Raw genomic sequence first — 27,013 nt, forward strand, 5'->3', positions numbered from 1 at the left:
GGGACCACTTGACATTATTTATTTATTTATTTATGTAAGAAAAAGAAGTATTGAAAAAAAAAACCTGCAAAAAAGAGACTTCATGCAGTGCTTGCTATGCTAACTTCCCTTTCAATTCAAGGCCAAACTCTCTCTCTCTCTCTCTCTCTCTCTCAAGGAGGCTATTTCCTANAAACTACTCTCTCTCTCTCTCTCTCTCTCTCAAAGGAGGCATTTTCCACTCCTTCAATATAACGCCAAAAAACGTTCTCTTTCTCTCTCCCATTCTCTCTTTCACTTCTGCTTTTTGGGTTGCAGAGGCCATTGAGGACAAGGAAGAAAGTTTCATTTTTTTTGCTCTGTGAGTGGCTGATGTTTTGGTTCTAAAGCGTTGGAGATAAAGAAAAAGAAAAAATAGGAGAGAGAGAGAGATGGGTTCTTGTGTGTCAGTGCATAAGAGCTCTCAAGAGTCAGCCATGAAACTTGGGCTTTCTTTTGGGTCTAAAACAGACAAGTTGATCATTCCACCTTCACCTGTTAAAGAGAAACCTGCTGCCAATTGTGACTTCGCTCTCAAAGTTCAATCTCCCTCTACTTTGAAAGATTTAGGTAATTGGACTTCTTTTTGGTTTTCTTTGTGTTGTTTTGGGGAAAAAAAACAAAGAAACTTGTTAGAGTTAGTTTTCTTGGTTATGAGGGAAAGGCAATATCTTTGATTTTCTTTTTACTTGTTTTCACTTTTTATCTTCAGTGGAGTGTAAAGTTCTCATCCTTTTTCGTTTCTCTGTTTCTGTGTTTTTTGATGATGATTTATTTTGATGATGTGAGATCTGAAATTGGTTTGGGGTTTGTCAAAGTTGTTATTTTTTTACTACTAACATGTTGATCTTGATATCAAGCAGTCTATGGTTTTTTTTTTTAGAAAAAAATAATTTTCTTTTTGTTTTGATGAATGATGGTGTTCCCAATTATTGATTTTTATGGTTATTTTTGCATGTCTGCTGTGAATAATATGCCTAATAAAATTGGTTTTGCCTCTGTTGATTGTGAGCTAGAATAGACATGATGTTTTTTTCTTTTTCTTTTTTAAAAATCTGGTTTTTCTCCATGTTATGGTTTCTTAGCTCACTCCAGTATGGCCTTTTTGGGGTCATTTTAGAGCATTTTCTGTGTTATTTTAGTGCAAGCTCTTCTATCATAGCCTAAATTTACGATTTCCTTCTCTTTATTGATGATCCAGACTCTTTCTTTGGCTTCCCCTTTCCCCTCCTTGTTACTAGCTTCAATTAGTTTATTTTGGATAAGAGTTCAGTTTTCTGTTTTTGGAAAAAGAAATTGTTTTGTTGTTAACAGAACACTGTTTAATTAGATGGCTACTACAACATGCCATTTTCCCTCTCTTCCAATTGAAGATGGAGAATTCTAACAGAAAAGTAGGTTTTCTTTTGTTTTCACATTCTCTTGCTAGAAAAGTCATTCGCTATTTGGAACTGCAAGGCGTATAGGAAAATTGTTAGTTTACACTATTGCTAATCTTGAAATTTACTTCAAGATGAGATGAAGCTAAATTTTCCTAAATCTGGCAGTATTGGAGTTGAAATTCTTAACTTGGCCAATAGGATGGATCATAATTCAGGCTGATTGGATGCCCTTGTTTAATGCCTTACCGTATGATGTGGAATATTATGTCATAAAAACATGTTAGCAATCAACAATCTTCTTCCTGTATTTATCCTAAATGGTTGTTTTGAGAATTTGTCTGATTTTGGAAGTATGCATCATTGTGGTGGCCCTTTTTTTTTATCTCCACATTTAGAGCAGTACATCCTGTGGTAGATTTATCAGCCCTTGATGGAAAGCTGGTTGATGGATGGACCACTCTTAAATGTAAGGCAGCGCAAACGGTTTTATGCAAGTTGGTTTATGAATATTACTGTAATTAATTCGACATTAAGATGGATATTGAATTCCCATGGAAGTCAAATTGTGGATTCTGTTGTTGTCCTAGCTACTTCTAGAATTTATGTTCAATGCAATAGACTTGGCTATTAAACTTAGGACTGCTAGTAGTGATGATATGTCTATAGAATATCAAAGAGATGACATCCTCATCAACTCTGAATCACTTTTCTGTGGGTGTCTGGTTGTTTGGTACATCACATACCTGTCACTGTTGGTTTAGCTCATCTTGACAGGGAGAATCTAAACTTTGCTGCTTTGATGATTCTGAGCAATAGGTCGATACTTAGTATCTCCTTTTATTTTTGGGGTGGAGGTGGGTGTGTTGGTAAATTGCACTAAAAGCTCCAACAAAATTGACATTTGGTTATGTTGTGGGGTAGGACTACTGTAGAAATGTACCATCTCAACATCAAATTGAGATCATATTGAACACTTGGATGCAGCGGTTTCTGAAAATTGTGTTTTGACTTGACTGCTTCTCCATAGTTGTTAGATCTTTGCTATTTTGTGATCAAAATTCAAAACCTCCTGAAATTTTCTCAAGTAACACATATCATTGTATAATAATCTTCAATATCAAGTTGGTATGGTTCCTAATTAATTTGAAGATATGAACTCTATGGTAAGTATGTCAATATAGCTCAACTTATACATTAACTTCCTTCTTTTGCTAATACGTTAACTTCCTTCTTTTTGGCTATCTGAATACCTTAAGCTAAAATTGTATTTTGTTTGGTGCAGGTAGTAAAGATGAGACTTTTTTTGATTCCCGAGCCTGGCTAGATTCAGATTGTGAGGACGATTTCTTCAGTGTCAATGGTGGTAAGAATATTAAAACCGTTTGAATCAATGTGTCTAGCAAGCTTATATAATTGCCATATATGTTGATATTTTTTTCTGGTGTTTCCTACAGTACTCATAGTTTTTCATCTTTTGAATAAATTTTATTTTTTATAATTGCAATTTTCGTGGGTAAAGTTTCATGATTAAAATTAGGTTGTTAACTTGTCATAGTTTTGACAATGTTGCATTGAATGTTTTATGAGTAAAGATTCAACACCTCTGTTAGTCCTGCTGTAATATGACTGTGATATCTGATTGTCATTTTTCTACGTTTATTTGACCAAGCATTCTCTAGGATTGTTTTTTTCTTGTCTATGGTTATCCCATCAAAATGTTGTACATTTGTGTGCAGATTTTACTCCATCTCGTGGCAATACCCCTGTTCATCATAGCTTCGCCATGGGGACACCTCAAGTTAAGAAGGGCACTGAGGAAGGATCTCCTGGGTCAGTCTCTGAAACATCCCCAACAGGAAAGAAAAAGAAGCTGGTTGAACTATTCCGTGAGAGCATTAGAGAAGACCAAGATGTTAATGAGCTAAATACCCCAAGGAACCAGGATCTTGCTAATGGAAAGATAGAAGCCAAACCAACTATACAAGACCTACTACCACCAAAATCTGCAGATGGTACCCCCTATGTCTCTGGAGCTAACTCCCTGTGCACTAGTGAAAGGACTGCTAATGGAGATAACCCCATTTTTAAGGAGAAGCCATTTAAGTCTGTGCAGTGCTGCCTTCCAAGCTTGGTTTCATGCAAGAGTTTTAGTGAGAGGAAGAAGAAGATGAGCCCTGCAATAGTTGTACATGTTACCCACCCGTAGGTTGATGAAGCCCGGATCATAACTCCCAGAGATCATGTCCTCAAGAAAACTTCAAATTTTTGTCAGATTTCACGAAGCCTTGGGGTCATGGTTACATACATATGGGATTTCTGGATTCCAGGCCATGTAAAAAGCAGCCCAGTAAATGTTTGATGCAGAACTCCTATTAGGATTTTACCATCTCAATCAACCTGAAGGTAAAAAATTTTCTTTTCAACAAGAAGTCAATACATAACAGGTGTTCTGTAATAAAAACCAGAAGAATCAAAGGAAAATCGTAAATGGCCCTTGTAATGAATATTATATATATATATATATATATATTAAGCAACTGAGGTGTTATGTGCAGTTCTTTCTGTAATTGATGCTGTTTAAATCTTAGTTGAGCTTTGCATTTTCAGCTGGAGCAACGGTAACTGCTGATATGATATATAATAGCTTACCAGGTTTTTAAGACCATTCTGTGTCATCTGGTGTGATGTTGAGATATATGCATTTACTTGAAGAAGTGGTCAAATTCTTTGGCAGTATAACCTGCTAATTTAATGGAGACAAGGAGTAATAACGTGCAGGCAGACCCTGTTTTGAAGCCGACTTCGTTAGGCCCAAAGGGAAATACGTAAAATGTCAAACCTACAGTGATAAGAGCCCATCCTGGCATCATCTCCAATGCAACAAAACCGAAAAGGCAGAATATCTTGATCAGGTTTAAGCATGGTTGGAGGATGGTGATCCACCCCTGGCCGGCTGATGAATACCGGACCGACCCTCAGAAATATGCTTTTTGCAGCTTTAAACTTTTCCATGTTAGAGAGGCATGGCCAATGGAACGACAATGACTGAATCTAAAACTTTTAATAAAAAGTTACTTACATCTTCAAGAAAGAATTTAGCAGTAGCATAGAATACTCGTGAAAGTTAGTTAAGATACATAAAACTAATAAAAATGAAGAAAAGAAAAAGATATAGCACTAGAAAAGATTAGAAAAAGGGAAAGCAACTGACAGATTTCCTTGTAGAGATAACAAAACTCCATGTGAATTTCTTTTTCTCAAAGATTGATGCATGTAGTTCACATTAAAATGATGATAAAAGAAATCACACATTTGTTAAATTATAGATATCTCGTTTATATAAATATAACAAGATCTTCTTCACTTATTGTCAATTGATTTTAAATTAAAAGCTTGTTTCAAAATTTAACATAATATTAAACTAATGCTAAAACAAATCTAATGTATGCTAAATTAAATATATCTTGAATATATAAATAAAACAAAAATTTCCCAATTTATTATCAATTGATTTTAAATTAAATATATTTTTAACAAATTTAATAATTTACAAGGGAGCCCTGGAACCTCCCATAAATTTGAATCAGTCTGGAAGATACAGAATTCCACCCACTGACATTATTATCCCAAAACAGCTTGGAAAAAGGAACCTTACTGCAGCACTACTTTGGAACAATCATTGCTCCCCGAACTGAAATAGAATCCAACAATGGTGGCGAAATTGTGAAAGGTACAAATCATAGTGAAAGCCCATCTCGATAGGATTGATGCGTGTGGGCTCCCACTTATCCACATGCTACATATCTTTGCAGTTATTCTCCCTGCATTGCTTTTGCTGTTTTTTATATGGTTTTAGCAGGGGTGATCCTTTTTCCAATCTGATTGAAGTTCCTTTCACATTGGTGCATGTTTGTAAAGTAAAAAACAAATGTTTGCTTCATGGGTTACTTAGAATTTTGGAAAATTTCGGCATTGAAAAAAATTTTAATTATAGAGAAATCGATGTTTACAATTACACATACATCTGAATATTTGATTCATTGATTAGTGTATGATCTTATATTTAAATGGTAGGGTTAGAATCCATTTTTTTTTCCAATTCAAAAAAAAAAAAAAGAAACTACTTACAATCTCACATGGGAGACAAAATCAACATGCAATTGGTTTCAAATTGTCAGAGGTTTTTGTGATATGATGGAACATTTTTTAAGATTTTAAGCGCAAGCTCCTTTATCAACAATAAACATATAATTGAATTCATATATAATTTCGAATTGAATAATTCAGAATTTGATTATGAGAAATGAAGGTGAAAGGAAAAATATATCTTAACTTCATTTTTTGAGAAGTTGGCTTGACAAGTCCAAAGTTAATTCCATAATGAACTTGTTAACAGGTAAAGATTAACTAAGAAAAAAGGGTTATACCTATCTCACCAATTTCATGCATGAAATTGACCTCAATAGGTTTATAGAATTCGATTGTAACCCTGAAAGATTTTAAGGCTCTGCACTTAAGCCCCTAAAAGGAGAAAAGACAGAATCTTTAGAGAATGTTTTGTAGTCCAGCAAATGAAGATTAGTTTAGTTCTAAGAGAATCTGACCTATAATGATTGATTAGGCCAGCTAGAGGAGTAATGTATATTTTCTTCCTATTTCTTCAAGTGGTTCTATTGTTTAGTTCTCAGAAAGAGATACGAAGCAAGTGGTCTTAAAATAGGACCACCCCAAGAATCAGAGAGGAAAAGTATGAGTTTTTGGTGGAACATGAAACCCTTTCTTCATCTTCTATGCCTTTTTCAGGAAAAGATACCAGATTTAAATAGTTTTAGCTAAGTGCTAAGGTCACTAAGAAAGTGTCACTAGAAAATTCCAAGTCACCGAAAGAAAGCAAAATAATAATACAAAACGTATTGGACCATTAAAATTTCCAAAATTGTTAAAAAAAAAGATCTTATTAGAAAGGAATCAGCCAAGAAAACCTTTTCAAAAAAGAATTTACCTACACAAAATCAAGCCTCTTCTCTTCTCTATATAAGAAGGCCTCGTTTCTTCATCAAGGTAGAGTTGAAATCACTTCCGAGAAAGTATACAACATGTTAGAACATAGAATTGAAAAATAATAAAATATCAAGAAATTACTTTTAGGCATGTATTTATACCACTTTTTTTTAAAATTTCATTCGTTCTCACTTGTAGTGTACAATATAGTTACAGTAATAAATCTTGAGAATACAATGAAACTCAATGATTAATTGCGTTTACATAAAAAAAAAATCAATCCATATAGCACTTGTATGACAACATTATCAAACTCTTATAAAGTTTTTCTGAAACAAAACATTATAAAAACAATTTAAGAAGAATTTAAAGAAGGTGGAGAGAATGACTGTAAATTATTTCTGTTGGTTCATATATAGAAAACTTAGACATAGATACCTCTTTGTATAAACACAACCTTTTGAACAAACATAATTAATTATTTGAACAAACATAACTATTTGGACAAACTTAACTCTTTAAGCAAATATAATTATTTGAATAATTATAATTATTTGAACAAATATAATTATTTGAACAAATATAATTGTTTAAAAGATTTTTTTTTCATTTTTTCACCATTATTAGTGAAAATGTCCAAGACAAAATTCTCTGAACCTTTAGTTCATCTATATAAATTTCTTCACCCTCCTTCTTGCCTCCAAAAATACTGTACTATATTGTTTGAGTGATTGTAAAATAAGTGTGTTACTTTGATTGTGCTTCTAGAGTACCAAAAACATACAAAAAAAAAATTTGGTTTAACTATTATAATTTTGTATTTCCAACCTTTTGTTCATCTGATCATCTTCAACTTACATGTCTTTAACTTTTGCGTACATGATATGCCATGGACCGATCTTGGTATGAATGCCAATTATGTGTTAGGATTATATCGATTTTGTAGAAATAAAGACTAAATTAAAGAAAAAGTAAAATTTACGGAAAATATTGAATTGGTAAGCACATCTTCCGTGCAAATATTTCGTACGTGTAGCACCGTCAACTAATCCAAAACCTTTTAGACCGTTGCCCCGAATGTAGGTCAAACCTCCATTTGGATTTGCCTGATCAATTCTCGTCCCTGTAAGGTGGAACCTGACAGGAGCCAACACATGTCCCAATGGGGGATCCCACGTTTTCCTTTTTTGTTGTTTATGCAAAGTGTTTCAGCTTATAAATAGGCTTCCCAGCAGAGGAAGTACTCCAAGAGTTCACAGAGTATCTAAGCCAGCTCTCCCTGCTCTTCCATACCGTAAAAACTGCAGTTCAGTACTTTCAGGATTAGCCAGTGACAAAGTTTCAACGATGCTTCATGGATCAGGATATCCAGTTTGTTGATGATAAGAAGCAATAGGAAAAGCTGCATCTTGGGTCCCACTTTCCATTCCCTTCTCACTGGAAAAATCGTGAAAGACCCCCCACTTTGGACCAAGAAATCTCAGCAGATCGACAGTTCAGCCAAAACAAGAAAGAAAGAGCAATTGTAATCGTTTTCCCACCTGCTCGTGTCTCTTCTTTCTTTTTCTTTATATATAGCCATTGGTTTTAGTAGCCTTCCATATCATTCAACGATTATGGCTCCTCCTGGCTTGTTGAGCTTATGTGTGCTCATCTTGGTGGTCATGCCTCATAGGGCATATGGCTCGGGCCGTGGTCCGTTTGGCCGAAAGAATGGTGCTGCCACTACAGCAGACAGTGGAATATGCGCTACCTCGGTGACCATCTACGGTTACAAATGCGAGGAACATGAAGTAAGAGCATCAAACAAATTAGTACAAGGAAAATGTGTTTGGTACAGAATTTTGGTGTTATTAATAAGCTGGATTTGACAGAAAAGTATGCTAACGAAACTGCTTTATTTGCGTTTTCAGGTGACAACCCAAGATGGCTTTATCCTTAACATGCAAAGAATTCCGGAAGGACGTGTGGGTGGGAATAGTACTGGTGGAAACAAGAAGCAGCCAGTATTGATCCAACATGGCGTCCTTGTGGTGAGTGCCTAAATATCTTTCGAAAAATCTTGACAATTCAATTTTGACCATCCAATATTTTGCCTGCCATATTCACCTGAGTGCAATTCTGTCAAACTCTACGCATAATAATTTATATTTAATAAGCTTGCTTGATTTTGATGCATGATTCAGTAGGAAATATAATACCGAATTAACTGTTGAAATGCACCGTACTAAGATCTTAGTCTTCTTTAATTTACAACTTTCCGATAAATGAAATCGTTAATAAATTGTTTATACTAAGAAAGAAGATGTAAGCTTACCTTTTTATAGTGAGGGTGTGAACTTGGACTCAATGTTTTGACAAATTTTATGACCGAAAGGTACAGTCATTCCGCGTCAGTGCCATAGCATTCGTACTATTTAAGTTAAAACAACTTTCATCATTCCACTCAACGAAATATTTGTCTGAGTAGGAAATGTGTGCCGTGCACTCAATTTGTCCAAGGACCATCCTTTATTTAAAGGCAAACTTTTGCAAGGGAATTGCTATGAAGTTGAGCACTTGAAAGGCCGTAACAAAAGGGGTTTTCAGGAGAAAAGAGAAGGCTTGGTTTACGCACCAAAAATGTCTACCTTTCATTAGGCTAATATGCACCATGTGGGGCATAAAGAGGCTGGTGAAAAAGTGGCATTAGCTTTCATTCAATTTGAGAATGTTTTTTGACTCTTAACATTTAGTTAATTTGTTTTATGGCATTGCCTTCTTAACCTTAATTTGCATTCTCTCAACTCTCAAATTGATGGTGAATGTTCTTCACAAATCCTTGTAAAGATCTTGCAGATGTGAGAGCTTAAAGCAACGGTTTCTTCTTAAAAGCAAGTGATGATATATATATTAGTGTCACACAAGCATCGTTAAAAAGAGGAATTGCGTGTATAATTTTGTTAAGCACCAGGTTTATTTTTGTAGTTTTCCGATTGAAAAATAAGAAAAAAAGAACTCCTATTTACAAAAGAAGAAAAAAGTAATGTTACCTGAAGGATTTAATCATGAGAACAGCTTATTTTCTTCCATGACGCAAAGTTTGTCATGTACTTCATTTCCTTCTTTCTTCTTTTTTGACCCTTTCCTTTGCATTTGCTTTGAATGCAAGTTAAACTGCGGATGGACCACACCATGGAAAAATGCATGATTGTTGCTTGTTTATACCAAGTATATGCTAATGTCTTACATTGGGATTGTGATCTTCATGCTTGGGCCAACTTTCATTTTTGATTAAATTTGTCCTTGTTATTGTTCACGAGGCTGAAAGAGATGGGCTCAAGAATCCTGATGGGTACACAAAATCATGCACCGTTGCAGGCTCAAGTCCAACCAACACCCAGAATTGAACATCTCTATCTAGTTCCTTGTCTCAAAGCACACATGCAAATCATGCACGTCTCCTGTTTCTCTGAACCTTGGTGGCCAAATATAAAAAATTATCGGGGCTGCATTTTCCGTCTGTTTATGTGCCAGAGATAGCCTCAAAATATAGCTGCCTCCTGCCATGATCAAGATGTTCGGTTAATTTACAATGCATTTTTTCTTGTTTTTTGGTTCAGGATGGAATGACATGGCTTCTGAACTCACCAGAGCAAAATCTACCAATGATTTTGGCTGATAATGGGTTTGATGTATGGATTGCTAACTCTAGAGGGACAAGATTCAGCAGAAAGCACGTTTCACTCGACCCTAGCCAGCCGGTTAGTTTTCTTCTTTCTCTTCCTAATTTTCATGCCGATGTAGTTTGATCCGTATTCTTTGAAAACTATGGTTAAAACTAACGGTAGAAAAACAAATTATTTCACACTCCACCCTCTAGAAATTTGAATATGAACTTGTGGGTTATGCATGAACAGTTATACATGATTCCCTTAATTGTGACAATTAATTTCGAGTTTAAGGAGACAATCAGTTCTTTCTGGGAATTGGATGTTAGTCATGCATCATCACGTGATTAACAGATTGTTAAAAACTGAAAATATGGCAGGATTTCTGGAATTGGTCATGGGATGAACTGGTGACTTATGATCTGCCAGCTGTTTTTGACTTCGTGTTCAACCAGACAGGGCAGAAGATTCATTACATTGGCCATTCCCAGGTGAGATCCCATTTAACAAACAAATTAATCTTCTTCTGGAGTCAGGAATTCAAACTTATATTCTCATTCAGTTCATTTTGATTCATTGGTCCGACTCTGACTTTCCCAAATGATCATTTGGGTTGACAAAATGTTAAAAACCTTAATCAAAGTGATGTTTCCATTCTGGTTTACAGGGAACTCTGATAGGTTTGGCATCCTTCTCCGAGGGCCATCAGGCGGGCAAGCTGAAATCCGCAGTCTTTTTGAGCCCAATTGCATACTTAAGCCACATGACTACTGCACTTGGTGTGGTTGCTGCCAAAGCCTTTGTTGGTGAGGTCTGTGAGGAACATTTTTCTTCAGCATCAATAGCAAGTAAATTCCAAAATCTTAACAGAAATATTAATCGCTAAAAGGGATTTATTGGTTTTGGCAACAGATAACTACATTGCTTGGAATAGCAGAATTCAATCCGAAAGGGTGAACAATCAAGATCTTAAAACTCTTTCTATATTCTAGCTATACTGTTGTTATGTTTAAGGGATGGACTTCCCCACTAGAAAATGTTTCATATAATGATTTTTCCTTACCCTTAACAGAAAGGAGGTAACTGTCTTTCTCAACTCTTTGTGCAATTATCCTGGAGTTGACTGCTATGATCTATTGAATGCACTTACTGGTACGAGATACATTCTGAAGTTCTTAGCCTCCTTATGCTGACAATTACGTACAATTTTCACTATCTGACTGCAATTAATGCATAGATTTAATCCTTTAGAAGATACTGATTTCATTTTGTTATTGTAATTCAAGGTAATAATTGCTGTCTCAATTTATCCACGGCCAACATTTTCTTAAAGAATGAGCCTCAATCCACAGCAACCAAAAACATGGTGCACTTTGCTCAAAGTAAGTCCGTGAAACCAAACTCTTCTTATAGAGGTTTTACAATTACTAGTTCTGCCTTTTATTTCCCTCCACCTTTTCTTCTATCACTTCCTCGTGATTTATTCTGTGTTTATGAAAAAATTGAAGGAAGAATGACTAGTCTTACAAATTATCATAAATGAGGAAAATGATTTATGGTGGTGTCTTATTCACATGTAATTTGTGATATGACTAACAATAGAGGCTTCTAAAAAACAAAATATTACAGCTGTTAGAGATGGGGTTCTTGCCAAGTACAACTATGGCAGACCAGACTACAATGTGATGCACTACGGAGAAGACACACCACCACTTTACAATATCTCCAACATTCCTCATGACCTTCCTATCTTCATGAGCTATGGAGGCCTAGATGCTCTCTCTGATGTCCAAGATGTTCAGCTATTGCTTGACCATCTGAAGTTCCATGATGTTGGCAAGCTCACCGTTCAGTACATCAAAAATTATGCTCATGCGGATTTCATTATGGGAATTAGCGCCAAGGATATTGTGTATAATCAAGTTGTTCAGTTCTTTAAAAATCATCAATGATCCCTCAAAGAAGTTTCAGTTTTTTGTTTTTGAGAGATAGGACTTCTAGGCTTTTACTCTTTGCTCAATAATAAATCATTTCAAACATCAGAGTTCTGTTCATAGCCAGCTGATTGAAATTATTTGCACAACCATCCTGGGTAACAATCCGTTTGGTAAACCTGACAAAGCAGTTTCTGTATTATATTCTGATGATCATTTCTACTTCTATTAGAAATATGCCATTATAAATGGCAACCTGATCTGTCTGGACTATTTGGTTGGTAGTATGACGAAAAATAAGAAACCACAGATGCTTTTATAGACATACTTTCCATGTCAACTTGTTTGCACTGTTATACAAGTTTCAGACCAATCAGAAATAAAACTTAAAAAAAAAAAAAAAATTCCTGAACTACTGTGAAAAATCATGAAGTAAAGTATGATGTGACAACTTTATAAGAGTACATTTGGATGCAGAAGACAGGATTAAAGATTAAGGTAGCTCTATGTCTTTATTTGCTTTAAAGAACAAGTAATCAATAAAAGGACTACCCTACTATGACCCAGTCATTTTTAATTTTTCAACCAAAAAGTTGTTTATATCAGCTATATTAATGAATGATATTCCAATAACTGACCTTATGAGGTAATGATCACAAACAGGTTTTTCAGCTTCCTTTACTTGTGTGTCTGCCCCTTTGTTAAGCTGATATCTCTGTATATAAAATTTGTGCTTCCAGGAAAGCCCCTAACTGAAAATGATCACCACATGATACCTTTGTTTAAACGCCAAGTTTGTGTGACCTCTAACCAACTAGAATTTGCTTTGCAGGCAATCCAAAAAACCCAAAACGCTTAACAAATTCCAACAACATTGCCCCTTCTTTTGTTTTAGAATTACAGGCATCCCAACCCAGCATTCATTCATGAATGAACCAGTACAATGAGGAAGCATATAAATTCTGATAGAGACTGTCAACAACACTTACGGCTTTTCTTTATATATATTGACAAAGCACGAATAGCAACATTCCAACGAGGCCAAGAGGGCAGTGAAGAAATGAGATCAATGGAGGGTAACTCCAGAATTTTCTTTCTACTCTTTCTGCTAGCCCTGATAGCAAAACAGGCCTCCGCAGCTCAGCACGTGGTTGGAGGTAGCCAAGGTTGGGATGAATCTGTGGACCTTAACTCGTGGGCTTCAGGCCAAACTTTCAAGGTTGGAGACCAGCTTGGTATGTTTCCTTCCCTCTTAAGTCAATCAGTTTAAATCCTGTTATCTGCAATTTTTTAAGGTTCAAATTCCCTGCAAATCACATTTCATTGCATGAAGGTTGCCCTGAAACTTTTGATTTTGCCCAAACAGTTTTCAAGTACTCTTCAGGGCTACACAGCGTAGTTGAGCTTGGAAGCGAGACTGCCTACAAGAACTGCGACCTGGGAACAGCATTGGACTCCAAAAACACTGGCGATGACGTTGTGAAATTGAGCAAGGTTGGCACTCGTTATTTTGCTTGTGGAACATTAGGCCATTGTGACCAGGGCATGAAGATGAAAATCACAACAGTTGCCAGCAATGCACCTTCTACTCCTGCTTCAGCGTCAACAACCTCCGGGGCTTCTGCTGTTCAATCTTTTGCCACCTTTCTTCTGCTTGCTGCATTATCAGGAATCAGTTTGCTTTATCTGCTTTAAAAAGTTTAAGCTTGGGCTAATTTTACAACCATGGAGTAATCATTTTGTTTGGGACTTTAAATTATAGTCAGTATTGAATATGTTTTTGTAAGTTCTACTCATATATATATCATCATGGCCATAATTGAGAGGATTGAATAAATTGACCAGGGCTCCAGGACCAGGACGCATAACCTGGCAGGATTTTGTCCAAGTATATTCCAAATCAGGAGTTTCCAAAATGAATTAAACATGAAGATGTTACTATTTCCATAGAAAATGTTCTGAAATTGTTGTGAAAATCTCTGGCACTTCATAAACATTAATTATGTCATAAATATTGATTTCATAAGTCGGCACCTGATGGCAGAAACAGTCTGATTAGAGGATAGGAATCAGGTTGCTAAAGTACGGCAGGCGGCAGCCACCTAAAAACAATAAAATAATTTATCCAAATTTAACAAATTGAGAAAGACATAATACTCAAATAATTTTTTAAATTATTCAAAAAAATTTTAAATAAATTTTTTATTATATTTAATTAAATTTTTATATTTCTATTTTAGATTAAATAAATTTTTATAATTAATAATTATTTATTTATCATTAATCAAAATATTTTTTATTATTTATATTCACGTAAAATTAACATGACATTAGTATGAAAGGTAAAAAATGTTATATATTATGTTATCATGTCAAATTAAGATGTCATGTCATAATAAATTATAATATATCAATATATAACATTATTATCAATTATGATATAATATCATACCACGTTAGTGCAACACAGTATAAAATGATAAATAATATTTTAACAAAATAAATAATTAATCATAAAAGTTTATTTTACTCAAAATAAAAATTTAATTACTTATTTAACTCAAAATAAAAATACAAATATTTGATTAAATGCAATAAACGTATAACGACTTATTTAATTTTCTTAAATAATTTACGTACTTTTTTTGGATATTATACCATCGATAAATTATCAAGCACATGTGAAACCCAAATTAAAAAAAAAAAGGTTAAAAAATTTTCGTATGAAATATATCGAAATGATGATAAAAAAATCTCAATATATTAAATTAAGGATATTTTGAGTAAATATACTAATAGTCTCTTCACTTATTGTCCTTAAAATTTTAATATAGTATCAAAACTGATTCTATTTGTTGATCTCCTTATAAATAATGAACTAGTAATAAAAAAAAAATCTTATATCAGTTAAATCAGAAATATTTTAAATATATAAATATAACAAATACTCATTTTGGAGAAACATGTTTAGGATAAAAATGGACTTACTAGTCAAATGTTTGATGTCACATTAATCATGCATCCCAAGAATTTTTGATCCTTGGTTAATCCAAATTGCTAGCATGTGATTTGTTTTTGGTTTTGCCCTCATTGAATCCCAATCAAATCCTTATGATATGATAAGACTAACTTGATTAGAAAATTCAAATGCTAATCCATATCAACTTCTTAATTATAAACTATTCCTCCTTCCTTGGCCTCAAATTTGTACCAAAGTCTTCAACTTAATTATTACCCCAAAATTTTATTAATTTTACCTTTTTTAGTTGATAAATCAATCATTTATATTAAATTATTACTTTTTTGGTACTTAAATTTTATTACATTTTAAAAAGAAAATATTTACCTAGGCAGAATGATTAACCAATAAAGAAGCTGAGCTCATAACAAAAGAATAGGCCTACTTGCAGCATATTCCTCTGAATAACTTGAGCAAGCGCAGCCTCTTTACTATGTATCTGCTTCAACTGTTGAGTTGAAGTTTCAAGGTTTTTTTTCTTCTTTTTATTTTTTTTTCGATTTTTTCGAATTCGAATTTTTATTTTTAAAGATGCCGGAAGAGACGACGTCCATAGATTACGTCATGGAGAAGGCATCGGGGCCACACTTCTCCGGCCTCCGCAATCCGACCGCCTCGTCCGCCTCCTCCTCCGCCTTCGCAGACGCCAACGCTCCTCGTCAGCCCTTCGTCATCGGTATTACTCACTTCACTTCTCTTCTCTTCTAAACAAACGATTAAAAAAAAAAGAAAATTTCTTTTTTGCTTTCATTATCCAAAAAGTAGCTGGATTTTGCCCTTTTTTTTTTTTGCTTTGAAAAACAAAGCAAAGTTTTTGTTTTTATGAATAACTGTTGCTTGTCTCTAATTTTTCTAACATATCTTAAAATTAATTCGAAAAGATTTTTTTATTTTTTTGTAAAAAAATCATCAAAATTTGATCCTTAGTTTTTGGTTTCCCCTAAATAAGCAGGGGTTTCTGGAGGTACAGCTTCTGGTAAAACGACAGTCTGTGACATGATCATCCAACAGCTTCACGATCACCGCGTTGTTCTTGTCAATCAGGTTCAAATTCAAGTTAATTTCTGCTGTTATTAACTGAAGTTCACCAAGCTGTTGGCTCACATTTTCCTTTTTGGATGCAGGATTCATTTTACCGCGGCTTGACTACTGAAGAGCTGAAACGCGTGCACGAGTATAATTTTGATCATCCCGGTATACTAATTTGATGTCGTTTTCTAATTTTGTTGTCTACTGTTATATTGGATGGCATTGTTCTGATTGTGCATTGTTTTTTTCTTTTAATAATTTATGTAGATGCTTTTGATACTGAGCAGCTTCTGGATTGTATTCAGAAGCTTAAAAGTGGGCACTCTGTTCAGGTCCCAATCTATGATTTTAAGCATCATCGTCGATCTTCAGATAGTTTTCGACAGGTAGTTAGTTCGATCCTTGTTGAACTTTCTATGGCTGATATTAATGCTGGAAGGGGCTAGGTGTATTAAATACAGAACTTGTATTAGTTGTTTTGGTTGTTTGCTTGTATTTTTAGACTATTGCTCACACTTGCATTTTACTTTTTGTTTCTCCTTTTTGTTATCGAATTTATTGTGGCATTGCAAAGTATCTAAATTTTTATTGATGATAAATTCAATAAGTTAGCAAGCTTATATGAGTTTGTACTGTGTTTCATCCATGATCAGGTGAATGCTTCTGATGTCATTATTTTGGAAGGAATTCTTGTTTTCCATGATCAGCGTGTCAGGAACCTTATGAATCTGAAGATTTTTGTTGACACAGGTTTGACATCTTTTATCTAGTTCCTTACTGTCTTGGCATCCTCATAGCATCCTCCAATGATTGTTGTAGACATGTCTATACTTTTAATTTTGTGAAGATGAAGATGTTCTGTCCCTTTTCTTTACGTAAGATTTGATATATCATGGACAGCCATCAAGGTAAACAACCTGTAGCCCTTACCAACCAATCAAAACAAAAGTCATAACTATAAGTTTTAATAACAGGAAATATAAGACAAACAAAATTAAAGTTAAATGTCTATCTAGAAAAAGCTGGTTGGTGTCAAAGCTGATCTGGAAACTCATTTATAAGACAAAGCTCGAAGTCAACTTGTGAATTAATTGCTGACTGCAAACTTTAAAGTTGTAAATAGCGTGCCTCCTCCCAGCAGGCAGAAGAGGAATGTTTAGCAATGGTTGTTTTCAAAAAGCCAACACAATAAATTCTAAGAAATTTTAAACTTGGGTTCTTGGACTCCCGGGGATTGTCACTGATAAAATACACTAAGAACACCATGGTCTCACCTAGTTTAATGACTTTTGCATGCATTTGTGCGTGGGTTGAGCTTGCATGTGCAATGGTGCATCTGTTGTTTTCTATCTGACCATGTTTGTTTCTTTCTTGCTCTCATGGTTTCTAATGGTTCTCTATTTTATTTGGCAATTTTTATTACTTGTAGATGCTGATGTGAGGCTTGCTCGTAGAATAAGACGAGATACAGTTGAGAGGGGAAGGGATGTAAACTCTGTTCTTGAACAAGTAAGCCTATCTATACCACATTTTTCTTTGTAATTTAAGACTTGAAAAACTTCCTGAGATCGTCATAGTATCTGGTGCGGAATTTATTCTTGCCATGATATGCTGCATTGTTTAGTTTTACTTGTGTGGTGTCAGTTCTATTGACACACTGGAATGAAAATCTGGAAGAATAAACAGGGGTGAAGCCCTGGGAAAGATGCTGCTACCTGGATAACCAGAGCAGGGAAGAAACAGTGGTTGTATGTAGATTTGAAACAAAATACGTTGTGATTCTCATATTATTCCATTAAAACTCTTATTGGGAATTTTTGATTAATGTGCTTCCTTACATTTAATTTTTTTCATTATTACATTGCAATTTTGTGTTATTTCTGCAGTATGCCAAGTTTGTCAAGCCTGCATTTGATGATTTTGTTCTGCCATCAAAGAAGTATGCTGATGTCATCATCCCCCGTGGAGGTGATAATCATGTTGCCATTGATTTGATTGTGCAACATATCCACACTAAGCTTGGTCAGCATGATCTATGCAAAATTTATCCTAATGTGTATGTAATTCAGTCAACATTTCAGGTATATCTTGTGCTTTATCTCTATCTTATTTCCGTTATACTTCTGTGCAACTGTTTAATCATGTAGAGGAACAGATATCTGTTATTAGCGGCCATTGCTTGTTACTAGCGCACATAAAACTCTTCCTCCATCTAAATTGATGTCCAGCTCTATAATGTGCCATTTACCCTAAAATATTCAGGTCAACTATTAGTGTACTGTTATGACAGAACGTTGCCACATTAATTGTAGTTAAAGCTTCATTATTGGCGAAAATGTGAGAAATGCTAGGTATTGAAGATTGGCATGTCAGTATAGTTTCTTTTTCTGAGTCAAAATGAATATTAAATAAGAAACCGCTGAACAACACTTGTTGAGCACATATCCCACAAGTTTACCTTTTTTCTCTTTAGATATATGATGCCACTTGCATACTTAAAGTTATTCCCAACAATTTTCAGTTTTATGTCTATGGTCTCTGTATGGTCTTTCTTTTTTTGGTTTTTCCTTTTAATTATTTCATTTGTGGTGCAGATTAGAGGAATGCATACTCTGATTCGAGACCGGGAGATTTCTAAGCATGATTTTGTCTTCTATTCAGATCGTCTTATTCGTCTGGTACCTTCTGCTTTATATCTTATGCATAAACTGTGGTTTGTTTTTTGTTAAATGTTTTATAACCGATTTTATTGCTTCTTACTTAGGTGGTGGAGCATGGTCTTGGGCATTTGCCGTTCACTGAGAAGCAAGTAGTAACTCCTACAGGTATGTTTAATTAAATAATAGTGGCACTTTTTCACGTTGATGGAAATGTCCAGTTCTCCGTTCTTAGTATTTGCAACTGGTAAATGTCCAAAAAAGAAACTGGTGAATTTGCATTTATGTTAAGATAGATGTCCTGATGTGTATTTAAATATATACTTTTTAGTTTCTTGTTGTTCTGATTCCTTAGTGTTCAATCTCTCTCTCTCTCTCCCCATTTGCATGCATAATTGACTGGTTGTGTAGCTGGCATACAATGACAAAGCTTAAGTGCTGTTGACTTATCCAATTTTGCATTGACTATTTCATATCTTAAAACAATTTATCTTCTGCTTATCTTTGAAACCTGCTGTTATTTCTTTTCAGCATCAGTATATACTGGGGTTGATTTTTGCAAAAAGTTGTGTGGCGTTTCCATTGTTCGAAGGTGAGCTTTCAATCAGGTATTGATTTGGTCAGTTTTGGTTATTTGACAGCAGACCTTGTTTAGTCAAAATTGGGTTGTTTGGCGATCTTCTGTTACATATGATGAGTTATGATGAATCTCAGCTCAGGTTTTTCCCCCATTATCTTGTTCTAGATGCTTGATACATGCTGCATATATGTGAGAATTTTAGTTTTGATTATGTAGTTTGTGATTTTCTATATATTACTTTTGTATGTACTAACCAGTTTTTATTCTTATTGTTTATTACAGTGGTGAAAGCATGGAAAATGCATTACGTGCATGTTGCAAAGGAATTAAAATTGGAAAAATTCTGATTCACCGTGATGGGGATAATGGGAAACAGGTTAGTAATGTTACTGCTATCTTTATGTTGTTAGGTATTGCATATAATTAATCTTAACCGTTAATCTGCTTTCTTCAATATTTTTAGTTAATATATGAGAAACTTCCCAAGGACATTTCAGAACGGCATGTCCTGCTTCTGGATCCAGTTCTTGCTACAGGTAAGCTTGTTCCTCTTCCTAGAAGCCAAATTATTCCCTATTTCTTATACCTATAGTTACTATACTATTGCAAGAATAGGCTAAGGGAAAAGAAACTATCCTAAAGCTTTACCACATCGTTTTTCTTCTTTGGTTAATATCACCTTAAGTGGAAAGAATTAGTCCAGAGAAATCATAAATTAGAAATTCTTCTGGCTATCAAATTTAAGAATATTGCCATCACTTTCTGATTATTTCCCAGAACACATCTGTTGTAACTGCAGTTGGTGGTCCCTGGAAATACATTCAGAATTATTTGTCTTGTGTTCTATAATTACTGACTGATTTATGCCTTCCAATGGGAAACCATCTTGATGACTTTTCTTGTAGGGAACTCTGCTAACCACGCCATTGAACTACTCATACAGAAGGGAGTTCCAGAATCTCACATCATATTCCTAAACCTCATCTCTGTGAGTTTTTCATGTTGTTGGCTGCAGATGCATCGAGTATCCTGCAACCCTTCCTACCATCTTTCTTTCCCTCTCTTCCTACATACTGATTCTCCTTTTCTTTTCGTCAGGCACCTGAAGGAATCCATTGTGTTTGCAAACGTTTTCCATCCTTGAAAATTGTCACTTCAGAAATTGATGTTGCATTAAATGAGGAGTTCCGTGTCATACCTGGCATGGGTGAGTTTGGTGATCGTTACTTTGGCACTGATGACTGATCCACCATGGTTGACAGGTAGCAATTGTAACCAGTATCAGATGGACCAGTTGCTTGAATAAGTAATATTCCGAAATACATATGTGTGATCAGCTTAACCATTATATAGAAGCTACCGGCTAGGCTCATTGGACTTCATCAACATTATTGTGACAAAAGTCGAGAGATGATTCCGGTATCATTTATTTTTGTTTCATGTTGCCTTAATTGCTCCATGCATGAGCATGATGAGCTTGCGGATGGAAAAAAATACTTGAACAGCGTGAAGTCATTGGTGTTTGGTAAACGCCATAAAAACATAATGAATACCAAAGTATATGCAGTTGATTTAAGACATTTCCAGCTAATTGTTGTTCTTTCAAGCTGTTATATTTCAGAGGGCATTGCATAATCATATTCATGGGTGTACCTTTCTGAAAGTAGGTGCAAATATTTGTGCTAGTTGAGGAAATCAAGACTGGTTGCTTCTGTACAAGTGTATGCGTTGCTGTTTTTGGAGGATAATTTACCTCATTTTGAGATAACGAGTTAACACACCCTTCATGTCGTGAGCAAATTGGGAAATTGGGAAGCCTCCAGGACTTTTTGATTGCCAATGATCCCCGAACTCCCCAAAATCCCACAACAAATCCCAGTTTGATGCCGGCGTCAGGCGATAGCTTGTCAAATTTTATTCTCTATCACTCACTAGAAGACTACGATGTTTTTTCATCACAATAGGAACAGAAAATTGATTATCAGCGAGGTCCAGAGTTTCGAACCTTTTTAAGTTCCCCAAGGGTTTCTCGAAACATTTGTTAGCTCAGGCACGTCTGAGGCAAGTGTTCTCTGGTCTTTTGTTGTTGCCATTTTAACAAGGACTCATTATCTTTAGTGGCATATCGTTAGGTATTTAGAATCAGTTCTGATATCAATTATCACGGTTCATATTAATTTATAAGATATTGTTTGCTTTATAATATAATTTTATTTCACAAAAGACTTCTTATAAGTTAAAATGGAATGAACATTTAGTTTCACTCTAGTATACATTTAATATGAGATTTACGACTTTTCTTTGAGATCATAACAATCTTCCTAATGTAAGACTTATGATTTCCTTTTGAGAACGTGATACTATGCATGTCAGGTTTCCTATGCAAAATGGGAATTGATCCTGACAATTGCGACAGAATATTTTCATGAAACAAGTTTGATTTCAGACTGAGTACCAGCAAAGTAGGAATCCTTTGTCCTCGGCACGCAGGAATTCTACCTTTGAGCATATTGTTTCGAAGGTGAAGTGTATTAATGTTTGTGCAGCTCTGCAAGTCGGAAGGAATTTCCCCGGAAAGTTGATTGTTGCTTAGGATCAAATATCTGAGCCAAACTCGAGAGCCTATCGAGCTTGGTATCTTACCAGATAAACTGCCGTTTGACATGTCTATATTTCAGGCTCCATTTGATTTTGCTGAGCGCGGCTTGTAGGTATTGATTTTGGCATTGTTTTTTTCAATATTTGGTCGATAGAAAATAAGTTGTTAGCAAACAGCAAAGAAAATAAGTTGTGAGCAAAAAATCATGCAATAATTGATGAAAATTGAATCTGAAAACTTGAACATTGTCTTTTCATTTTATTTAAATGAAATACAATTTTCAATCTAACCAATACACAAAATAAATCCTCTTCCCAACTAGTAGTATTTACACGTTGGGCTACTCCACTCTCCTTTGGTCTGAACTTGATCCCCCAATATGAGTATTATTTTATTAATAAAATAATTATTTTCATTTAGTTTTGATTCAAAAAATATATTTAAACATATAAAAATATTTTGAATATTTTAATTATAAATATTATTATATTACTATTATGGTAATAATTAATAGTTATAGTTGTTTTCATAATAAATATTTTTAATATAAAAATATTACTATTTTAACAGTAAGTGTTACTATTTTTAATATGTATCGAGGGTTGGTGGCTTGAAGAGAGGTTTTCGTTTTTTTTCCCTTGAATCTACAACTTGTAAAAGAAAAAAACCTTGTCACCCTAACAAGAATAGCTTAATTTGAGTAGCTTCAAGGGTGGATATTTCCCTACATAATCTACACTAAAGGTGACACTGACATATAATAATATAACTAGTTTGTTATCCGTACAACCCATTCGAAATGATAAAAATTTTTTTAATTGAGTTAAGAATACTTTGTAAAATAGATACATAACAGTAATTATATTATCATAAATATTATTTTACAAAATATATAGTTGTTGCTATTGTAGGTGCTTTCATATAAAAATATACTTATAAATAACTTCACGAAAAAAAAAAACTTTAAATAAAATCTCTAAACTTATGGTAGAATATGTAATAACTCAATCTCTCTTAAAATTCTATCTTTAGCTAATTGGTTTGCACCTCTTTTCATTAGTTACATTTAACATTGAAAAATAAAATATGTAGTAACTCAATTTCTTTCAAAATCTTATGTTTAACTAGATGATATGCACCACTTTATATTAGTTACATTTAACACTTGAAAAATAGAGTATAAAGTAACTCAATTTCTCTCAAAACTCTATCTTTAACTAGTCGATATGTACTCCTTACATTAGTTACATTTAACATTGAAAAATGATATAAGAGTAATAAATAATGGAATAAAAAAATTATTTTTTATAAATACTCTCAAAGAAAAATCTAGAACATCAGCCATGAAAAGAAAAAATTTAATCCAAACTTATCCTCAAATCTCAAGCTCACTCCCAAAATTCCAACTACAAACCAATCCCATTAGACTTTAAGCCCACGCTCCAACAACCACGTATCAAACTAAGAACCCTGTCAAGTGTCAAATCAAAAACCCTTTAGCATTTCCTTTAAAAAAAACAAATTTTTTTTTATTATTTGTAATTTTCAATGCTCAATTTGCTATAAAAAGCTTACATGAGATTATTTATTTGCTTAAATAGGGTGCCCACATGTATGTAAGTGTTTTTTTTTTTTCATAGTCGAGTTAATTTAGAAATCTAAAATGCATGTAAGTGTTTTCTTTTATTTTTTTCATATTCAAGTTGATTTAATGATTTGAAGTTATATAATCAATTATGTGCTTGTTTGTTAATGATAAATCAAAATAGTATAACTGTACAAATTATAGTACTTCTTTTTACTATTCATTTTTCTTTTAACTTTTTTTTTTGTTTATGTTCATAAATTTTAGATGATAAGATAGACTTGAAATTGAGTATTCTTGTAATGTCAAATTTAATGTGTGTTTAAGAGGAAACATATTTTTTAGTTGTTGAATAAAGTAAAAAACTTTGAAAACACTCAATTTGAAAATTTTATGAGATTCGTGTACTTTTATATGGTTATGAAAAAAATACTAACATGCAAGTAAGCAAACTAATGTTTTGGATTTAATTGATTTTCATTTATTTGGTTGTGGAATGTTCTTTTTATATTATTAATAAATTTATAAAATGAGATTGACATAGCAATTGGAGTAGTTAAACCAATATAAATGTCATTTCACCTATAAGTGAACCTCTCACAAAGTAATTTACTGTTGGACCAAGTGTCAAGCAAGGAAACCCTTTGGGGCTTCTTTTAAATATAGAGTTGAAAATCATAATTAATTAAATAAAAAATATTAATCTTTGGTTTTCTATTTTGAGCATGAAATGTGAAGATTTGATATGTGAAACTCCCAAGAATTCTCAGCATGTTTCATTGCTTTGTGAAGCTTGCCGCTGACCTGCTAGGGCAGAGATGATATTAAACCAAGTGTTAACCAAAAAAGCATTTTGGAGCTTCTTTAAAATATAATTATAAATTAGTGGCAAATTACAAAGGAAGAATGTTTTCCATTTTGCCACCTGGGAAGGTTCAGGGACATGAACAAAATGGTCATCCCAAAGTCATCCAGAAAAATAAAAACCCATTTCTTTGAGACTCTTTAAGATACCATTTCTGCAATATTGAGGTTTGAAAATGCTCATCAATTCAACTTTAGGACATGGTTCTTGAGCCCAGTGTCAAAACCAGCATACATGTCTTTGTTAGAGCAGAAGAAAGAGAAAATTTAGAGAAAAAGAATGTTAGTATTTCTACAATCTTTTGAATACCAAGACCAAGAACATATAGTTCCACTTGGTATAAGAAGGCTCCATTGAAAAGCTTTTCGACTGTTTTTTGGAAGTATGGGTGGACTGGCTGAGTCGCATTTATGAACATTTCTTTGACAACTTGGTTTTCTTTTTCCAGGGTAAGATGGATTTTCCTACCTATTTTTCAGAAAATTGTTTCGCCAAGCTTGACCATATCAGATCATATGCAGGCATTAATGCTGATAATTCATCTTGAAAGTGTCAACTTGTAAAAGGTTAATGAGTTTATTCTTACTTTAAACTAGCTTTTAATATGTGGGATGCATGTGTAATTTTATATCTTATTTAATTTTTAAAAAATAAAACTTAAACATAACTTTTAATAAGGGATATATTTGCTTAATATTGAATTAAACGCTTAAATACGCTTTAATATGAATATTAAACATGCATATATACAATCAAAATATATTAATGATTCACTTCTATTTCATTTATTTATTATATCCTTTATTTCTCTTTTTCTTTCCTTATTATCTTTTTTTTCCCTTTCATTTTTGGAAACTTATGGTTTTTGCTAAACTTTCAAGAATTTAAATAAAAATGTTATGAAAAACATATTTTGACAATTAATCTGAAAATATCTTGAAAATTGTTTGATTGCAAAAGAAAATTTTGACTAAACAAATCATGATATTAATCCCATGAGATCCTCTTGGACAAATAAATTTGATTTTGTTTACTTGAATTTTACCAGTATTTAAGTAGTCAACTAAGCATGTATTTATGGGCCATGTCAAACATTTTTTACCTATTCTTTGATCATGCTGTTTTCTTTTTAAAACTGATTTATTTTTCAAATTTAGGTGTGCAAAGTAATACTATCATATTAATTAGAGCTCGTAATTATATTAAAATTAAAATTAATTGGGAATTCTAATAATGGAAAAATGTTTATGTAATCAATTTGGTCTTCCAAACATAAACTTCAAATCTTGCATTAATTTATTCAAAAAACATCTCATCAAAAAAATTTAATCAAGAAAAAACAAATCTTGTACTAATCAGTAAACACATGTCAAAACAATAAACCATCCATGTAAAATTATTTCCTTTTTGATTAAAGATTTTATCTTTTATATATTTATATAAGATATTAAATATATTTCTAATTTTTGTAGACACTAAAATTATAAACACAAAAATGAATCAAAAAATATATATATAATAAAAATAATTAAAAAAAAATGAAAAATAAAAAAGAAGGGAGAGAGGTACGACTGGCAGGGTGCGGACGCACCATGCCAGGCACCTCCCTCACCCTGCCAGACGCGAAAAATTCGCGTCTGGCAGGGTAGTGGAACATGCCCCCCAGTGCCCAGGGACAAGGCAGTGGAGCGTGCCCCCCAGTGCCCAGGGACAAGGCAGTGGAGCGTGCCCCCTCCAGAGCCTAGGAACCGTGTATAAAGGGGAGGGGGCACTGTAGCATTCGGGAGAAGAAAAAAACGGGAGAAAAATCTCAGATCCTGCAAGCAAAAGAAAACAAGCAATCAAAAACCCCAAAGGAACCTGAAAAATCAAAAACATCCTAGTTCTCTAGCAGCTAGAATCAGTCCACAAAAAAAAATACCCAAAAAAGAAAGAAACGTGTTCAGTGAGAGTGAAAGGGAGAGTCCGGCCAGAGAGGACCGATTGGGGCTGAGGGTTTGTCGTTGGTTGGGGAAAGCCAACTTGAGCGACGTCGATTGGAGAGAGAGCCGACCGATTGGGGAGCAGCAACCACCGTTTGAAAAGTCGACTATTAGGGAGCAGCAGCCACCGGTTGAAAAGCCGACTTGAGCAACGTCGATTGGAGAGAGAGCCGACCGATTGGGGAGCAGCAACCACCGGTTGAAAAGTCGACTGATAGGGAGCAACAGCCACCGGTGGGAGAGCCGATCGTTGGAGGAGTGAAGTCGGTTAGAGAGAGAGAAAAAGCTCGACCGTCGCGCCACCAGATCTGTCGTCGTCGGAAGGAAGAGCTGATCCAAGTGGGGAGCGACGCCACCGGTTGGGGAGCCGACTGTAAGGGAACCCGTGAGGCCACCTATAGATCGACTGCAAGGAGGAGTTCGCCGGCGTGAGGCCTCCTGCAGATCGACGACCAAGGGGAGTTCGCCTACGTGAGAAGGAGAAATCCAGCAGAGGAAGAGTGTAGAGAGAAGTCAGAGAGTTTGTGGGTAGAGAGAGAAAGTGAAGGGAAGAAATGGGAAGAAAAGAAAGAAGAAGGGGTTTTATAGTTAGAGCTTAAAGCTAAACGGTGCCGTTTTGGGGAATAAGATTGGGCAGCTCAAGGGCATTCAAAGCGACTGCGTTTTGGCTCAGGAAGGCTGAATACTTAGGGCATGCTCACGGGCTTTCTGC

At 34.3% G+C, this 27,013-nt stretch overlaps 4 protein-coding genes across 5 annotated transcripts; all 4 read left to right on the forward strand.

Annotated features, from left to right (window-relative positions):
* Window positions 181–4,065, forward strand: LOC18600987 (uncharacterized protein At3g27210). Its single transcript, XM_007031774.2, has 3 exons — window positions 181–588; window positions 2,683–2,763; window positions 3,137–4,065. Exons 1-3 carry the CDS (start codon window positions 411–413, stop codon window positions 3,604–3,606), a joined length of 729 nt encoding a protein of 242 aa, XP_007031836.2. The 5' UTR covers window positions 181–410; the 3' UTR covers window positions 3,607–4,065.
* Window positions 7,625–12,090, forward strand: LOC18600988 (triacylglycerol lipase 2). 2 transcript variants are annotated; one of them, XM_007031776.2, is made up of 10 exons: window positions 7,625–7,926; window positions 8,077–8,194; window positions 8,315–8,434; window positions 10,004–10,144; window positions 10,432–10,542; window positions 10,719–10,862; window positions 10,964–11,004; window positions 11,124–11,203; window positions 11,338–11,433; window positions 11,681–12,090. In XM_007031776.2, the coding sequence occupies exons 1-10, from the start codon at window positions 7,781–7,783 to the stop codon at window positions 12,001–12,003; spliced, it is 1,320 nt and encodes a 439-aa protein (XP_007031838.2). In that variant the 5' UTR covers window positions 7,625–7,780; the 3' UTR covers window positions 12,004–12,090. The 2 variants fall into 2 exon arrangements, with proteins under 2 accessions (XP_007031838.2, XP_007031837.2); XM_007031775.2 differs by having other exon boundaries at window positions 7,625–8,194.
* Window positions 12,889–13,873, forward strand: LOC18600989 (chemocyanin). Its single transcript, XM_007031778.2, has 2 exons — window positions 12,889–13,220; window positions 13,352–13,873. The coding sequence occupies exons 1-2, from the start codon at window positions 12,929–12,931 to the stop codon at window positions 13,678–13,680; spliced, it is 621 nt and encodes a 206-aa protein (XP_007031840.2). The 5' UTR covers window positions 12,889–12,928; the 3' UTR covers window positions 13,681–13,873.
* Window positions 15,445–20,876, forward strand: LOC18600990 (uridine kinase-like protein 1, chloroplastic). The gene is made up of 14 exons (XM_007031779.2): window positions 15,445–15,680; window positions 15,957–16,048; window positions 16,129–16,198; window positions 16,301–16,419; window positions 16,687–16,783; window positions 17,463–17,542; window positions 17,920–18,114; window positions 18,628–18,711; window positions 18,798–18,858; window positions 19,222–19,282; window positions 19,553–19,646; window positions 19,734–19,806; window positions 20,176–20,258; window positions 20,369–20,876. Exons 1-14 carry the CDS (start codon window positions 15,536–15,538, stop codon window positions 20,513–20,515), a joined length of 1,401 nt encoding a protein of 466 aa, XP_007031841.2. The 5' UTR covers window positions 15,445–15,535; the 3' UTR covers window positions 20,516–20,876.

This window comes from Theobroma cacao, chromosome 4, assembly GCF_000208745.1.
Source record: "Theobroma cacao cultivar B97-61/B2 chromosome 4, Criollo_cocoa_genome_V2, whole genome shotgun sequence".
NCBI classification, from domain to species: Eukaryota; Viridiplantae; Streptophyta; class Magnoliopsida; order Malvales; family Malvaceae; genus Theobroma; species Theobroma cacao.

Excerpts from the sequence above, each read along its gene's own strand:
- LOC18600987 (XM_007031774.2), top strand. The coding sequence starts at position 411 with ATGGGTTCTTGTGTGTCAGTGCATAAGAGCTCTCAAGAGTCAGCCATG. Across the intron at positions 589-2,682 it reads CTCTACTTTGAAAGATTTAG|GTAGTAAAGATGAGACTTTT; the intron begins GTAATTGGACTT and ends TGTTTGGTGCAG. Across the intron at positions 2,764-3,136 it reads TTTCTTCAGTGTCAATGGTG|ATTTTACTCCATCTCGTGGC; the intron begins GTAAGAATATTA and ends ATTTGTGTGCAG.
- LOC18600988 (XM_007031776.2), top strand. The coding sequence starts at position 7,781 with ATGATAAGAAGCAATAGGAAAAGCTGCATCTTGGGTCCCACTTTCCAT. Across the intron at positions 10,145-10,431 it reads CACTCGACCCTAGCCAGCCG|GATTTCTGGAATTGGTCATG; the intron begins GTTAGTTTTCTT and ends AAAATATGGCAG. Across the intron at positions 10,863-10,963 it reads CCAAAGCCTTTGTTGGTGAG|ATAACTACATTGCTTGGAAT; the intron begins GTCTGTGAGGAA and ends TTTTGGCAACAG.
- LOC18600989 (XM_007031778.2), top strand. The coding sequence starts at position 12,929 with ATGAGGAAGCATATAAATTCTGATAGAGACTGTCAACAACACTTACGG. Across the intron at positions 13,221-13,351 it reads CAAGGTTGGAGACCAGCTTG|TTTTCAAGTACTCTTCAGGG; the intron begins GTATGTTTCCTT and ends TTGCCCAAACAG.
- LOC18600990 (XM_007031779.2), top strand. The coding sequence starts at position 15,536 with ATGCCGGAAGAGACGACGTCCATAGATTACGTCATGGAGAAGGCATCG. Across the intron at positions 17,543-17,919 it reads TAAACTCTGTTCTTGAACAA|TATGCCAAGTTTGTCAAGCC; the intron begins GTAAGCCTATCT and ends TTATTTCTGCAG. Across the intron at positions 19,807-20,175 it reads GGATCCAGTTCTTGCTACAG|GGAACTCTGCTAACCACGCC; the intron begins GTAAGCTTGTTC and ends CTTTTCTTGTAG.